Source organism: Suncus etruscus, chromosome 14 (assembly GCF_024139225.1).
Source record: "Suncus etruscus isolate mSunEtr1 chromosome 14, mSunEtr1.pri.cur, whole genome shotgun sequence".
Classification (NCBI taxonomy): Eukaryota; Metazoa; Chordata; class Mammalia; order Eulipotyphla; family Soricidae; genus Suncus; species Suncus etruscus.
The window spans coordinates 82168292-82185969 of record NC_064861.1 but is presented as its reverse complement, the minus strand read 5'-3'; the positions used below and the strand labels follow the sequence as shown (position 1 = coordinate 82185969).

The 17678-nt window shown below is 43.1% G+C and overlaps 1 protein-coding gene across 1 annotated transcript; it reads right to left on the bottom strand.

Annotated features, from left to right (window-relative positions):
* Nucleotides 1–1320: 1320 nt before the first annotated feature.
* On the bottom strand, nt 1321–17422 carry ZNF527 (zinc finger protein 527). Its single transcript, XM_049786590.1, has 5 exons — nt 17369–17422; nt 13782–13857; nt 6083–6209; nt 5400–5495; nt 1321–3117 (listed from the first exon to the last, which is right to left on the bottom strand). The coding sequence occupies exons 2-5, from the start codon at nt 13812–13814 to the stop codon at nt 1520–1522; spliced, it is 1854 nt and encodes a 617-aa protein (XP_049642547.1). The 5' UTR covers nt 13815–13857; nt 17369–17422; the 3' UTR covers nt 1321–1519.
* Nucleotides 17423–17678: the final 256 nt, after the last annotated feature.

The window sequence follows — 17678 nt, the reverse complement described above, 5'->3', positions numbered from 1 at the left end:
TAATCACTCATATTCCCATCTCTTGTTCCAGAGGTTCAATCATTTAGCACCATATATACAATTATTTATAAACTTTTGTTTTGTTTTTGGGCCACACCCAGTGATGCTCAGGGGTTACTCCTGGCTCTGAGCTAGAAATCGCCCCCACTTTGGGGGACCATATGGGACGCAGGGGAATCGAACTGTGGTCTGTCCTAAGTCAGCCGCATGTAAGGCAAATGCCCTACCGCTGTGCCACCACTCTGGCCCCACTTACAAACTTAAGTTCTGTACTCAGGAATCATTTCTGGAAGGTACCAGAAAACCTATGGGGTACAGAAGTCATATCTGGGTCAGGCATATGCAAGACAAGTGCCCTACCTGCTGTATTCTCTTTGTCCCCAAATTATACTGTTTAAACCTATTCTACACACACACACAAATTGAAAACAGTCACTTACAAAAACTAATGTATCCATTCTTTTAGCTTGCATTTTTCTGTTTTTGTTTTTGTTTTTTTTTTTTTTTGGTTTTTGGTTTTTGGGCCACACCCGTTTGACGCTCAGGGGTTACTCCTGGCTATGTGCTCAGAAATCGCCCCTGGCTTGGGGGGACCATATGGGACGCCGGGGGATCGAACCGCGGTCCTTCCTTGGCTAGCGCTTGCAAGGCAGACACCTTACCTCCAGCGCCACCTACCCGGCCCCTAGCTTGCATTTTTCAAGAGCTTGTGATAAGCTACCACCACAAAATTTTCAACTCTACTGATTGATCTATCCAGTGATGCTCAGGGGTTATTCCTTGATCTTCACTGAGGATTCACTCCTGGCAATGCTCAGGGATCCATATAAAATAATAGGTATTGGGCCCAGGTCAGCTGCATGGAAAGCAATCACCCTACCTATTGTACTATCTCTTGGTCCTTAAGCAAAGGACTTTTTATAAAACAGGTTATAATATATATATATATATATATATATATATATATATATATATATATAAAATTCAGGACTGTATACTTTCAAGAGGCATAATACAATTTAAACAAGGAAATATTTCTAGGATCCTAAAAATGAAAAAAACCAGAATAAGAAGCAGAATAGACCAGGTTTGACTGGATTCAGATATATCATGCCATCAAATTTATTTCTCATTTATCTCTCTATTTATTGTGAAATTTAAGGCTTTCTTAACAGACTATTGACCAGCTTTTAACTTTACTACATCACAGAAGCCTTCAACTGCAGAAAAAAATTCCCTAACAACACATTCCTGTAGGATTCTATTAATTCAGTCACGGACATCTGCCAATTCTTTATTGACCACTATGTTGAGGGAAATAATTGTCCTCACTGTGACCAGTCAACTCCTTCCTGAGACTTCATCAAAATTATATACTTTTGAGTGAGGTATTCTTCAAATGGGGACAGAGAAAAAAAGGAAAAGCTATTATTCATGTTGTCTCAAATGAGTCTCTTCTACTTATACTACAATCATAAAATACTAGCCAAAGAATTCAATGGTGTTTATTTAATAAGAACTAATTGGTAAGTATTTTTTCTTGGAGTTTTTTTCTCTTGTGTATTTTCTGATGTCGTTTAAGGGCTGTGACACAGCTAAAATTATTCCCACATTCTGTACAATTATTGGGGTTTTCTCCAGCATGTACTCTTTGGTGGAGCCTAAGGGACAAGATTTGATGGAAGGCCTTCCCGCAGTTATTACATGCGTAGGGTTTCTCTCCAGTATGGATTCTTTGATGTTGACTAAGGTAGGAGCCACAACTGAAGGCCTTGTCACATTTGTTACACTCATAGGGCTTCTCTCCTGCATGGCTTCTCTTATGATGAAGTAGAACGAAAGCATCGTTGAATGCTTCCCCACACCTATTGCATTCAAAAGGTTTTTCTCCACTGTGAATTCGGAGATGTCGATTAAGTTGTGAATCAGTCCTAAAAAATTTCCCACATTTGATGCACTCATAGGGCTTTTCCCCAGTATGAATTCTTTGATGTTGGTTAAGGTGAGAGCGATAGCTGAAGGTTTTCCCACACTGACTACATTTAAAGGGTTTCTCTCCTGTATGAATCCGTAGATGCAGAGTAAGGCCTATGCGTCGGCTGAAGGCTTTCCCACACTGATTACATTCGTGAGGCTTCTCACCTGTGTGGATTCTCTGGTGTTGATTAAGATGTGCTCTTTGTCTGAAGGTCTTGTTACATTCCTTACATTCATAAGGTTTCTCTCCAGTGTGGATTCTCTCATGTTCCACGAGGAAGGCGTACCGACTAAAGGCCTTTCCACATTCTTTGCACGCAAAGGGTTTCTCTCCAGAGTGGACTTTCTGATGTTGGGCAAGGTGTGCGCTCTGTCTGAAGGTTTTATTACATTCCTTACACTCAAATGGTTTCTCTTCGATATGAGTTTTCTGATGTTCACTGAGAAAGAAGTCAAGGCTAAAGGCCTTTCCGCACTCATTGCATGCATATGGTTTCTCGCTGCTGCGACTTCTTTGTGGTTGAGTACAGAAAGAGTAACAACGATTGGCTTCACCACATTCGGCACATCCACGGGGGAGTTTTCCAAAATGGGTGGTTCGACATTGAGGAATTAATGAGTGGAAATTAAAGAGATTTGAAAAATCATCATTTTCAGAAGGTTTCTCCCTCTGACATATTTCTGTGTCTTTCTGAACATATGTATTCTGGGGGAATTCTTCACATTCATTACTTATAGAGGGATCCTTTTCAGCATGAAGTCTTTTAGGCTTAGTGAAGACTGAGTTTGAGGAAAACATTTTATCATAAATATCCAATGTCTGTACTTGCTTTACTGTGGGATGTCTCTGTTGTGTTAAAATTACTGACTTAAAGAGAACGCCTCTCTTATAATATTTACATTCATTGTCTTTTTTCATAGTAGTGTGTTCCTTAAGAGGAGTCACTGGCCTGAAATGACACTCTTGATTTCCCCCATGCTGCTTGAATTTACCCTCCTCATATTTCCAGGATTTTCTGAAACTGGAACATTCGGGGTCATAATGTGTAAGTGTTTCCATTTCCATTGCTTGGGATATTTCCTCTTCATCAATGCACCATTCTGGAGATAGTTCCTTGATTTTACACCAAGGGTCCCAGTCTGAAAAATATAAAGAAAGCACATGTTTCCTTTAGTCCTTAGTAGGAAAAAAAGAAAATGTCACAGAAAAAAAAATTAAAGAATTTAATCAAGGGGCCGGAGAGATAACATGGAGGTAAGGTGTTTGCCTTTTATGCAGAAGGACAGTGGTTCGAATCCCGGCATCCCATATGGTCCCCTGTACCTGCCAGGGGCGATTTCTGAGCACGGAGCCAGGAGGAACCCCTGAGCGCTGCTGGGTGTGACCAAAAAAAAAAAAAAAAGAATTTAATCAGGGGAAGGTAGGATGGAATTTTGACATCTCAAACAAGAATATAAATGTGAATAAATCACAAAGAATGCACCGTCAAAGTTTAGCTTACTGTATACTCTATACCTGAGTTAAGAAGGAAATAGATAGAAGGTGTATATATTGGTGAGAGGGAAGGAACTGTTAGGAGAAACAAGTAAGCTGTAGGGCAGCCTAAAAGCCAAGAAACTAAGGGACTGGGGATAACTGTAGATCATAATCAGTTCTGATCAGAAGCTTGAAAGTGTCCAGTCCAAACTGCACTAGTATTTATAAGAATAAGGCGCCATGAGTACAAGGGGTAGTATTTACATCTTTTCTTTCTAGTAGTGTATCCATTGTAGATGGAAGCATTTTTTTTGGTTGCTTTTTTTTTGGGGGGGGGCACACTTGGTGATACTTAGGGGTTACTCCTAGCTATGCACTCCAAAATCTCTCCTGGTGGGGCCGGCGAGGTGGCACTAGAGGTAAGGTGTCTGCCTTGCAAGCGCTAGCCAAGGAAGGACCTCGGTTCGATCCCCCGGCATCCCATAAGGTCCCCCCAAGCCAGGGGCAATTTCTGAGCTTATCCAGGAGTAACCCCTGAGCATCAAACGGGTGTGGCCCAAAAAACCAAAAAAAAAAAAAAAACCTCTCCTGGCTAGGGGGACTATATAGGTCGCCGGGGATCAAACTAGGTCTTTCCTGGATCTGTTATGTGCAAGGCAAACACACCACTGCTGTGCTATCACTCCTAATGGCAGCATTTTTAAATAAGTAAATGCTAATAGATCACTCAATAACTCAATAACTTCTAAGAAATAAAACAATTATTGGGGTTCTGTTTTTCTTCTATCTAAAAGAAATCTGGGATTTAGCTTTTCTCATTCTTCAGAGAAAAATATCTACAGGAACCAGATTGATAGGTAAGGGCATTTGCTTTGCAAAGCAGCCATCCTGAGTTTAATCTCCAGCATCCTAAATGACCCACCACGTCTTCTTGGAGTGATCCCTGAATGCAGAGCCAGGAGTATGCCCTGAGCATAGCTGGGTGTGACCCAAAATTCAAACAAAGAAAAATATTTTGTTTCGTTTCATGTTAATATTTTTCTTTTTTGGCTTTTGGGTCACACCTGGCTGTGCTTACAACTAACTTACTCCTGGCTCTGTGCTCAGTGATCACTCCTGGCAGACTTGAGGACCATATGGGCTACTGGGTACGGAACCATGTGCAAAGCAAGAGCCCTTCCCACCATACTGTCACTCTGGCCACCAGGAGCACCACAAGGTATAGCCCCTTGCCCCAAAATATAAATAAAACCCTGGAAATAGAAAGCTCTAAGATCTAAAAATATATGTACTTCTGAAAAGAAGTACTGGGAAAAGATCTGGGAATTACTAAGATTCTGGATCTATGTAAACAGTAGAGGGGCCGGGAAGGTGGCGCTAGAGGTAAGGTGTCTGCCTTACAAGCGCTAGCCAAGGAACGGACCGTGGTTCAATCCCCCGGCGTCCCATATGGTCCCCCCAAGCCAGGGGCGATTTCTGAGCACATAGCCAGGAGTAACCCCTGAGCGTCAAACGGGTGTGGCCCAAAAACCAAAAAAAAAAAAAAAAAAACAGTAGTGAGTATAATTTGACAAAAATAGAGCAGCAGCAAAACCTGAAGACCTAGATAGGGTTTCTAAGGACATGCATGCTAAAGACAGTCAGTTAAGCCAGGCCAGCCTTCAGCACAGAATATATTGCTTTTGATCATGTGGGATGGCACTTAAAAACACCCATCCCCAGGGGCCGGGCGGTGGCGCTAAAGGTAAGGTGCCTGCCTTGCCAGCGCTAGCCTTGGATGGACCGCGCGCGGTTCGATCCCCCGGTGTCCCATATGGTCCCCCGAGCCAGGAGCAACTTCTGAGCACATAGCCAGGAGTAACCCCTGAGCGTTACCGGGTGTGGCCCAAAAACAAAAAAAAAAACAAAAAAAAACACCCATCCCTGACTGCTTTTCCTTACTCACCGGTATAATGACCGCCTGCCACCTCTCTCGGCAACATCCCTGGGTCATTCTCTTGCTCCATTGAAGAATTCATGTTGGATTTAGCAATGGAGAGTCCTGTTTTCACGGAGAGTAAAAGGAGAATAAGAGACAAACATATAAATCAACATGCTGTACCATGGTCCAGGATCCAAGACAATATCTTGGCCTTGGGCAAAGAAAGGACATCAGACAGGTTGGATTAGAGTTAGAGAGAATTGAGGATCTAGAGTGGTGGAGTGTTGCTTCCTTCATATGTGGTGTCGGGAACTGATCCTACCATGAAAAGGGATAAGAGAAAAAGTGCCAAAAAGTATGATGAGGAACTGATGAAAAGTGATAGTACAGCGAGTGGGTGCTTGCCAGAAAGTGTCTAACCAAGGTTGATCCTGGTACTCAATATGATCCCCTTAACCTGCCCGGACTGATTCTCCTGAGTGCAGAACGGAAGAAATCCCTGAGCACAGCTGGCTGTGGCCTAAAAACAAACAAACAGAACTATTTCTTTAAAACAAAAAGAAAAAAAAAGAACTATTTCAAATCATTCCCCAGAACAAGAAGCAGAGAGTCAGGTAAACATTTAAGTTACTCTACATAGTTCCACTTGAGGAAGGAAAAACATCCCAAAAGGAAGATTTTGGATCATGGGGAAGAGATATCCTTACCAAGCCATACCAAATTCCTGTAGTTCTCCAACATGACATCTCTGTATAAATCCTTCTGAGATAGGGTCAGACATTCCCACTCCTCTGGGGAAAATTCTACAGCCACATCTCTGAAAGTCACCAACCCCTGAAAGAAAAATAATTATTTGTCTATTAACATGTTTCCATACAGATTTAACAACAACAACAACAACAACAAAAGATGAATTCTCAGGCTAGAACAATAGTACAGCAAAAAGGGCTCATGCCTGGCGTATGCCCAAACCAGATCCAGTCCCTGGCATCCCATATGGTTCCCTGAGGTTCACCAGGAGTGATTCCTGAGTGTAGAGCCACGAGTAACCCCCAAGCATTGCCAAGTGTGGCCCCAAAACAAAATAAATAAAAGAGATGAATTCTGCCACAGCTCAAAGCACTGAAAGATGTGAGGAAATTATTGCAAATAATTACATGCCCATGCTTGTTAAATTTTTAAAAATAATATCTTTATTTAAACACCATGATTATAAACATGATTGTAGTTGGGGTTCAGTCATAAACAGAACATCCCCCTTCACCAGTGCAACATTCCCATCACCAATGCCCCCATCTCCCTCCCCACCCCCGCCTGTATTCGAGACAGGCTTTGTACTTCCCTCACTCATTGACATTGTTATGATAGTTCTCAGTGTAGTTATTTCTCTAACTGCACTCATCAAATATTTTTGAAAGAAAACTATTAGGGACATAGTTCTTGAAAATTACATACATTTCTGAGATAGGAAATTAATTCACATAACGTGAAAGTATACAAGCTTCATATTATAAACTAAAGTATCAAAAATATTGGGGGGGCACACCTAACAGTGATCAAGCCTAAACTTTTACTAATAAAAATGTAAATTATGGTCTGCTTTGGGGAGGTCCTGGGCCCCTCGGAAACCCCCGAAGTCCCCCCGGAGCACCTGAGCCTAGGCTGGTCGGGCTACCCCAAAGGCCTTTTGTGTGTGGGGTGGGGGTTTTGATCCTTTCGGGCCACCCAGGTGGGGTGTGGGGTCCCCCGGGGCGACAGGAGATGAACGAGGCTGCTCATCGCACCTCGGAAATGGTCTTCTTCCCCCTCGGAACCCCAGAACAATATCCAGTCATGGATAAAAATGAGCTGGTGCAGAAAGCCAAACTGGCTGAGCAGGCTGAGCAATATGATGACATGGCATCTTGCATGAAGTCTGTAACTGAAAAGGAGCTGAATTATCCAATGAGGAGAGGAATCTTTTCTCGGTTGCTTATAAAAATGTGGTAGGAGCCCGTAGGTCATCTTGGAAGGTGGTTTCAAGCATTGAGCAAAAGACGGAAGGTGCTGAGAAAAAGCAGCAGATGGCTCATGAATACAGAGAGAAAATTGAGACTGAGCTGAGAGATATCTGCAGTGATGCACTGTCTCTTTTGAAAAAAAAAAAAGTAAATTATGGGCCCGGAGAGATAGCATGGAGGTAAGGCATTTGCCTTGCATGGAGAAGGATGGTGGTTTGAATCCCGGCATCCCATATGGTCCCCTGAACCTGCCAGGAGTGATTTCTGAGCATAGAGCCAGGAGTAACCCCTGAGCATTGCCGGGTGTGACCCAAAAACCAAAAATAAACAAAAAAAGTAAGTTATTCCTAAATATTTTTACATATCCTTCCAATGAAAGTTTTTTTTTGTTTGCTTGTTTGTTTTTTCTTTTTTCTTTTTTGGAGAGGGATAGGCATACCCAGTGATGCTAAGAGTTTACTCCTGATTCTGCACTAAGGGGTCACAACTGGCAGGTTCAGGGGACTCTAAGGGATGCCAGGAATCAAACTCAGGCTGGCCTGTGCAAGGCAAATACCCTATTCATTGTACTGTTGTTCTGACCCCTCAATAAAGAATTATTTTAGGGCCAAAAGCAATAGAACAGCAGGTATAGCTTTGCCTCTCATTCAGATAAACTAGGTTCAAAACTTGATACCACATATAATCTCCCCAAACCCCACCAGAAATGATCTCTGAGCACAGGGCCAGGAGGTAACCTTAGGCACCACTAGGTGTGGCCCAAAAACAAAAACAAAAAAAAACAAAAGAAGATGACATACCAAGTGTCAATTATACAATCTATGACAGTCTAACTACTCAGCAAACATTAATGTAATAAATAATAAAATGCCCTAAGGTGCATGTATTTAAGACACAATAATACTTATAAATTATGAGCATTTTATCTTGTAGTTATGGTTTCACTTCCTATTAAAATAATGAATTATTGATGGATGAATGTGGCTAACTTTTAAAAATCACACAGCAGTGTTATCTAACTCCTGTATGCCCCTTATACCCTCCTCTGCATCCTGGGAGGCTAATCTCACTATGTAGGTCATGCCCTTTTTCCAACAGCGTCAATCATTGATTCTAGTTCCCATGGCATTTTCATTTGGTCTCATCCCTACAGAAGACTTGGAAGGGAAGCAAAAGAGGCATAACACTGAATCCCCTGCTCCCTCATTGCAGCAAAACCTGTATGGTCTCTGTCCTTCAGCCAAAGGTCACAACATCCTGTCCATTTACCCCCGGTCTCTCGGCTCCTAGGGTTAGAAGATCTGTCTTCATTGTAGTTCCATGACTTAAGGAGCATAACCTGATCCACTTTGAACCCTCTTAGAGGAAAGCCAACTGATAAACATGGTGGCTCAATGTACTTTAGAGATGACCATAATCCCCCCCAAAAAGTCTCATTAGGCAACTCTTAAATAATTCCTAATAGGGGCTGGAGCGGTGGCACAGTAGTAGGGCATTTGCTTTGCACGTGGCTGACCTAGGACAGATCCCCTGGCCTCCCATATGAGCACATTTTGAGCACAGAGCCAGGAGTAACCCCTGAGTGTCACTGGATGTGACCCAAAAACAAACAAAAAATAGTCCAATAAATTCCATTCTCAGTCCCTTGTGATTATTTACTACTTCACCTCAAACCACCCTGAACTCTTCTTATTGCTTTTATAAACTTCCCTCATTCTGTTTCCTACCATTTTTACTTACTCCATTGTCTCCGTACTCATTTATTATTTTTCCTCTCTACAGCATTACTCTTGGCATCTATCTAATCTCAATCCCTCCTCCCATTGCATGAGCAGGGAGATACCAGTTATTTTCTTAGTAGATCAGTATTTCCTCACCGTATAAGCTTATTTTTATCAATATACATATTGACACAAAATATCTCACATCCTATTTGGATATACAAGAAATACAGTCTCTCCCATAATTTAACTCTAGCTATTAGCCCATTTCTCTGCTCTTAATAAAGTCTTCCATGAGGTCCGTGTTCGGGGGACCAGGAATCCACTCCTGTGTGCTTCTCAGCCTGTCAGTGCTGGTTTTGGCAGTTCAGTGCTTGCGTTGGGTGATGCTGTGGTCACCAGAGTTACACCCTCCAGTGTATAAGCTTGCAGAGCAATACTGAGGCCTCTGGGGCCAGAGTAATATTACAGCAAGTAGGGTGCTGTCCTTGGATGCAGCAAACTGGATTTAATCCCTGGCATCCTATATTGTCCCTGAGCCCCACCAAGAATGATCTCTGAGGTCAGAGTCAGGAGTAAACCTTCAGCATTCCTGAGTGTGACTCCAAAAATAAAAAACCAACTTGGAATTTCACACATGATAGACATAGACACGTGTTCCACACTTTTAAGTGTTACATGATCATTGGAAGTAGAGAGATGAATGTGTGATCATTTGAGAAAGAAATTTCAAAGTGTAAGAAAAAGGGGCTAGTGTGATAGTACAGTGGAGAAGGTGTTTGCCTTGCAAATGGGTTGGGATCCCCAACATCTCCAATTGTGTCTGAGTGATCCTTGAGCACAATCCCAGGAGTGAGCCCTAAGCACTGTTGGGTGTGACTCCAAAACAACAAAACAAACCCAAAAAAATAGAAGGAAGGGGTCAGAGAGATGGAACAGTAAGGTGCTTGTCTTGCACACAGCTTGTAGGGTTCAATTCCCAATAAGTTCCCAAGCACAATCAGGAATGATCCCTGAGCAGAGAGCCAGGAGGAAGCGCTGAATACAGCTGAGTATGGTCCAATACCACCCTCAAAAACGAAAGTAGAATTTAAGTCATGTGCAAATGTTTAAACAGAACTCTGGTTTAATGTTTTAGGTAAAATTTATGTAAAATCTCATACAGAAGCCAAAACAATACAGTAGGTAGCTATTTGCCTTGCATGTGGCCAACCAGGTTTGATTCCCAGCATCCCATAGAGTCTCCTGAGTACTGCCAGGAATAATTCTTAAGTGCAGTGCCAGGAATGACCCTCAAGCATCATCAGGTCTGACATTAAAACAACAACAACAAAAAATCCCACAATTTATAAAAAAAAAAAGTTTTAATTTTCAGTGCTACATTAAAAAAGAAATAGTGGTGGGGCTGGAGCAATAGCGCAGCGGTAGGGCATTTGCCTTGCATTCGGCTAACCCAGGATGGACCTCTGTTCAATCCCCGGCATCCTATATGGTCCCTGAAGCCAGGAAGAACTTCTGATTGCATAGCCAGAAGTAACCCCTGAGTGTCACCAGGTGTGCCCCCCCCCAAAACAAGCAAACAAACAAAAAACAAAAAACAAAAAAAGAAATAGTGGACTGGAGCAATAGCACAGCAGTAGGGCATTTGCCTTGCACGTGGCTGGCTCAGGACAAACCTGGTTCGATCGCTGGCATCCCATATTGTCCCCCAAGTCAGGAGCAATTTCTTAGTGCAAAGCCAGGAGTAACCCCTGAGTGTCACCGCATGTGGCCCAAAAATCAAAAAAAAAAAAAAAAAAAAAATAAGGTCTAGGCTCTAAGTGACAGTGCCTGCCTCACACGGTTGAGGGCTAGATTGGGTTCTGGCCCACTGCACACCTAACTGAAGCCATTGTCATTTTCAGGTCAGGGGATGGTTTATGCTAAACCTGATTTCTATCTCCAGTCCTGAGTTCAGTTCTATAATCAACATTCTGTCAAACAAGCCTTCAAATAGGTCTCTTGTACATAAGAGAACTCAGGTTTTTTTACTTTTCTTTTTGTTTTGGTGCCATAACCAGTGATTCTTTTGGGATACTCTCAGCTTACTCTTGGGGACGATTCCCTGTGGTGTTAGACCATGGAATGCCAGGGATGGAACTTACTGGGTGTCCCCCTGTATGCTCAGCATGGTAGCCCTCTGAGCTATCTATCTCTCTGTCCCAAGAACCCAATTCTTTTGCCTTGTTTTTTGGTTTATTGGGGTTTTTTTTGTTTTGTTTTGTTTTGGGGCCACATCCGGTGGCGCTCAGGTGTTACTCCTGACTCTGCACTCAGAAATCGCTCCTTGGCAGGCTTGGGGAACCATATGGGATGCTGGGAATCGAACCCAGGTCCATCGAGATGCTCCCAAGTGTCACCACTACAGTATAGGGAGCTGTTAGCTTCTACTTTCATTCCTACAGCAGACTCCAGACTGACTTCCCTTCCACCCTTATTTCCTTGTATCTAGTTTTTTTAAAAATATAAATCAAGTAACACTAAAAATATTCTAAGAAGGGCCGGAGAGATAGCATGGAGGTAAGGCGTTTGCCTTTCATGCAGGAGGTCATCGGTTCGAATCCCGGCGCCCCATATGGTCCCCTGTGCCTGCCAGGAGCAATTTCTGAGCCTGGAGCCAGGAATAACCCCTGAGCACTGCCAGGTGTGACCCAAAAACCAAAAAAAAAAACAAAACAAAACAAAAAAATATTCTAAGGAGCCAGAGGGATAGGATAGTACAGCAGACAGGGCATTTGCCTTGCAATGTAGCCAACTTGGGTTTGATCCCCATATGATCCCCTGAGCACTGCCAGGAGTAATTCCTTAATGCAGAGACAGGAGTAACCTTTAAACATCACTAGGTGTGGCCCCAAAACAAACCAAAAATTGATTAATAAAAAATAAAAAGACATGGGCCGGAGAGATAGCATGGAGGTAAGGCGTTTGCCTTTCATGCAGGAGGTCATCGGTTCGAATCCCGGCGCCCCATATGGTCCCCTGTGCCTGCCAGGAGCAATTTCTGAGCCTGGAGCCAGGAATAACCCCTGAGCACTGCCAGGTGTGACCCAAAAACCAAAAAAAAAAAAAAAAAAAAAAAAAAAAAAAAAAGACATTCTACTGTCTCTTTTTAATTATAAAAAAATTCAAAATACTTGTCATGAATTTGACTCTAAAGTGCCTACAAAAATTTTTTTCCAGCTACTGACTTTATCACACTGATTTCACTGCAGTATACTGCTCACTGCTATGACTGACATTAAACATGCTCCCACCATAGTAACTTCTATTACATCCATCTACTTTCCATCTATTTTTTGCTATCTTTCTACTTTTCCTCAATCCCTTTCTTAAACATTTTCGGGAGTTCTGGTTCACACACAATAGTGCTCAGGGTGTACTCCTAGCTCTGTGCTCAGGATTCGTTCCTGAAAGTGCTCGGGAGACTCCAGACAATGCTGGGAATCAAACTTAGGTTGGCTACATGGAAGAAAACTCTCTGGCCTCTTTCCTTAAATTTCTTTTATTTTTTAATTCTATTGAAACCACTATGATCTACAAAGTCCTTCATAGTTGAATTTCTGATATCCAGTGAGTCAGGGACATTCCCACCAACACTGACGACTTCCCTCCACCAATGGACCCAGAGTGCATCCTATACCACCACCTTTTGGCCCATGGCCAGTTTAACAGGCCCATTTCAGTTTAGATTGTTAAGGTTTAGGTCTCTTGATTCTATTGCTGTTGACTTTGGCTTCGATATTTAGTTCTGTACTTATTTTTTCTCCACCAATGCATCTGAAACCACTTGGCCCTGGCCCCCAGCCTTTTTTATTTTTCTTCTTAGTTTTATAGAAAAATGCAGAAATACGTGCAAAACGATTTCCTTAAACTTCTAAAGCGTCAGCCCCAGGTGACCACAAACTTACTTCCTGATTTCTTTCTTTATTTTTTTTTTTGGGCCACACCTGGCAGTGCTCAGGGGTTACTCCTCAAATAGCTCCTGGCAGGCACGGGGGACCATATGGGACATCGGGATTCGAACCAACCACCTTTGGTCCTGGATCGGCTGCTTGCAAGGCAAACACCGCTGTGCTATCTCTCTGGGCCCTTACTTCCTGATTTCACTTAGTGTTTTCTTTGACTAGTTCACTTAGTATTTTCTTTGGCAAGTTCACTTAGTGTTTTCACTGACATGTGTCAACATTTGATTGTCACTTAATGTTTGCAGTCCCAGCATCAATGTGTCAAATGTGATTTTCTTTTTTTTAATATAATTTTTATTTTAATTATAGTGGCTTACATATCGTTCACAGTAAGCAGCCATCCAGGATGTCCCTACAGTTGACAATCACTCTGTTCATTTTCATCGTGTTGTTACAAGGAATCAAACCCAGAGCCCCACACACACAAGGCCATGTCCCCTAGTCTAATCACACTGTCCTTATTTCACTTGTAAGACCTGTAATGCAACAAACTATCATTTATCTAAACAAAAGAACTGTGTTCATCATATATTTAAACACATCACAGATAAAATATACTAAGTTTTATATACATATGAACAAATGGCTAAGCAACAGGAGTCATCACTGGACTGTTAATGATTTTGTTATCTGCAAGAAAATGTGATGGGATTTCTGGAAACAGCGAAAATATCAGCTTACCTGGGACATGGCGTCACAAAGACCAAGAGCCATTCTTTCCTTACTTCTTCCACTCTCTCTTATGGAGAACAAAATCCTGAGAGGAGAGAGTAACAGGGAGTAAAATAGTCCATTAGATCTGTTCTATGTTGTTGATCTGAGACTCCTTTGTTGCCCCATTATGGTTCCCTACAACTTGGGGCAGTTCTACCCATTACTAAAATATAGGAAAAGTCCCTGCAGTCCTGGATGATAGTAAGAACACATAGCCTCAGAGTTGGAAAGATAGTACAGGAGCTGAGTGTTTGCCTGGTAGATGGCGCACTCGGATCTCCTTTGTTGCCCCATTATGGTTCCCTACAACTTGGGGCAGTTCTACCCATTACTAAAATATAGGAAAAGTCCCTGCAGTCCTGGATGATAGTAAGAACACATAGCCTCAGAGTTGGAAAGATAGTACAGGAGCTGAATGTTTGCCTGGTAGATGGCGCACTCGGATCTGCTCCCTGGCACCCCATATGATCCCTGGCTCCCACCAGAAGTGGTTCTTGAGCACAGAGTTTGGAAGAAGTCCTGAGCACCACTGGATATGGCACCCCCCCAAAAAAAAAAAAAAAAGAAAAAGAATGGGGAAATAAAAACTGAACTCAACACAATCTAAATACCATAGTATGGCCAACAGGCCTTATTTGACACACACACACACAACACACACACAGGCCTTATTTGACACACACACAACACACAACACACACACCCCAACTCCATTTTCTTCTTTTTCTCTCTTGCTCACACCACTCCAGGACCAGATTTCTTTACAGTTCCCTAAAAACATTATAAACACTCCTTACTGAAGTCTGTTCTTTGCTTTTCCCTTCTCCACTGGTCCTGGCTTTTTTCCCACTCTTCATTTCTCTGTTCAATTGTCACTAAAAGGGACTCCCTAGAAATTCTATCTAAAGAAAACCTCAAATCAAAGACTTTTTCCTTATCCAGATTTACTCTTCTGACCATTTAATGCCTAAATCTAAACATGTAACTTTTTGTCCTATTGATTACTGTCTCCCAAAATAGGACCTAAATGGCCTAGGCATTGTAATTCCATTATACCTGTAGTGCTGGAATAGTCATAAAGGATGCAGGTGCTCAAAAATGTTTTAATGAGTTAAAACATAAATTATAAAAAAATAAGGGGGGGGCGGCGAGGTGGCACTAGAGGTAAGGTGTCTGCCTTGCAAGCGCTAGCCAAGGACGACCTTGGTTCAATCCCCGGTGTCCCATATGGTCGCCCCAAGCCAGGGGCTATTTCTGAGCGCTTAGCCAGGGGTAACCCCTGAGCATCAAACGGGTGTGGCCCGAAAAACCAAAAAAAAAAACCAAAAAAACAAAAAAACAAACCCCCCCCCATAAATTATACTATGTCCTCTGTAATATAAACAGCAACACTCTTATGCTCTATATCATTATTCAATCTTCACAAAAATGCAAAGGGTAGGGGCTGGAGAGATAGCACAGCGGTAGGGCATTTGCCTTGCACGTAGCTGATTCAGGATGGACAGTGGTTCGAATCCCGGCATCCCATTATGGTCCCCTGAGCCTGCCAGGGGCGATTTCTGAGTGCAGAGTCAGGAGTAACCCCTAAGCGCCGCTGGATGTGACCCAAAAACAAACAAAACAAAAAAATTTAAAATGCAAAGAGTAGATACTATTCCCATTTTACCAATAATTGAAATTGAAGTTTAAAATGCTTAAACAGTTCAAATCAAATATGGTCTGGACCAGAGCAATATTACAGTAGGTAGGGTAACTTGAATTGTTCATAAAGATTTTTGAAACCTGGGAAACAAATCAAAATAGTCTTCTTGGCATCTAGAAGCTCTAAATAGACTCTGTATTTTTTTTTAAAAGTATTTTCAACTTCTTTTTGCAAATAGTTACATATTTACTTGAGGTGTTTTTTTTTCCCCCTGGGGGCACACCAAGGCACACCCTGAGCTCAGAGATTACTCTTTGCAGGGCTCAAGGGACCATATTTGGGGTGCTGGAGATTGAACCCAGGTCAGCCATGTGCAAGCCAAGTACCATACCCACTGTAAAAATCTCTCCATCCCTGAGTATTATTTCCTAACTCTGAAATAAATCATCAACCTGAAAAAAGGGTTTAGAAAATATTTGGATTTTATATAGCTTATTAACTCTTCACATTAGCTACATGACCCAGAGCAAGTTAATGTATCTCTGATGACCATTCCTTCTTCACCATCAACATGGCATGAGCTGGGCTAGGGAAATGATTTAAAGGATGTCACACAGGCTTTGCATGCAGAAACCCTGAGTTACAAAGCAGAGAGCCCCAACACTACCATGTGTGGCAAAGATTGCATCAGCCAATCTCTGGTATAGAAAACTGCTACCTATAGTTCTATTTAGTTCTATGGTTTACACATATGTATGTTGTAAACAAACACACTTTTCTTTATCATCAGTCAAAACCAAAAATGTAGTTCATTTATGTCATAAAAAGTGTCTCTCACACCTAAATATAAGGGCTTTGACAAGGTCAAAGCTAAAATATCAATATCAAACACTCTGGCCTAAAGAGAGATTTCCAGTTGGACACCCACCAAGAAGAATTTGAGGATGATCTCACGAAGATGTCTCCTGACTGGGTGGGCCAGAGCAGTGACAGGAAACTGAAGGAGTGGGACAGAGATTTAGTACCCATGACTATGAGGTTTCCGCCAAGGCCAATTCTCTTCAGCACAGTCAGAACTGAGTGCTCCTGGTTTTCACTTTGACAATGTGGGAAAGATTCGGGAAGCTTAGAAATAAGAAAGCATTCTGTTTTATTCATTTATTAGAAAATCTGGCCACATCCTGCTGTGCTCAGAGCTCACTCCAGGCTCAGTGCTCAGGGATCACTCCTGGGGGCCATACACAGTGCTGGAGATCCAACTCAGGTCAGCTGTGTACAAACTTGCACACCTTTACTCTGTACTCTCTCTCCAGGCCCAAGCAAACATTCTGGAGGAAAACTTCCTGAATTCCAATTTTGATTCTCATGAATTGTGTGACATCAGTTTGAGCGAGTAAATTTCACTTCGTGCTTCCAGATCTCACACTAGATTCCATGCAATCCAATGGTCTGTCTCACACACCAATTCTCATCTATACACACACAAATTCGGGGTGTCACCGACCACAGGTGTCATGTCACTTGCAGTAACATTAGCGCACACACACACACACACACACACACACACACACACACACACACACACACACACACACACAACGGTTACTCCAAATGCAATCTCACAGTTATTCCAACAGAGACAAGGGACAAGCACAGCCATGGGGGGACATCTATGAAAATCACATAACCTGTCTATTAGTCCAAATCACACCTGGAGACAGGGGTCAGGCCACACACACAATTCCAACAACTGCACCGGCAGAGACCCGAGAGATCCAACACACCTGGGTATCACGCCTGCAGCTTCTCTCGCAGCCATGCATTGTGACATCGGTCTCCCAGGGAGCGCCCGCTCGGTCCCAGCCCGGCCCGCCTACTCGATCCCGACCCCGACCCCCGGCGCCCCACTCACCAGCGCGCGCCGCCTGCGCTCGGAACCCGGCCCGCGACCCGACGTCGCCTCCCAGGAGCCCCCACGGGGCCGAGCGGGGGGCGGGGCGGAGGCTGGAAACTGACATGCCGCGGGACCCGGAAGCAGCGCCACGGCTCGTCCGTCCTTTCAGCCCCGCGAACTACCAGTCCCAGAAAGCTTTGCGCCGCGAGTCTGCGGAACTACATTTCCCAGCAAGCCTCGAGACCCGCCTCCGCCTCGCGCCTGCGCACTGGGAGCCGCGGCTTTGGGCGAGTACCGGGTCTCTCGCGAGCTGGCCGGCTTGACAGTT

Coding starts and splice junctions, on each gene's coding strand:
- ZNF527 (XM_049786590.1), bottom strand. CDS start 13,814: ATGGCTCTTGGTCTTTGTGACGCCATGTCCCAG. Junction 6,210..13,781: donor TTTGTGACGCCATGTCCCAG/GTAAGCTGATAT, acceptor TTTTTCTTTCAG/GGGTTGGTGACTTTCAGAGA. Junction 5,496..6,082: donor CAGGAATTTGGTATGGCTTG/GTAAGGATATCT, acceptor CCGTGAAAACAG/GACTCTCCATTGCTAAATCC.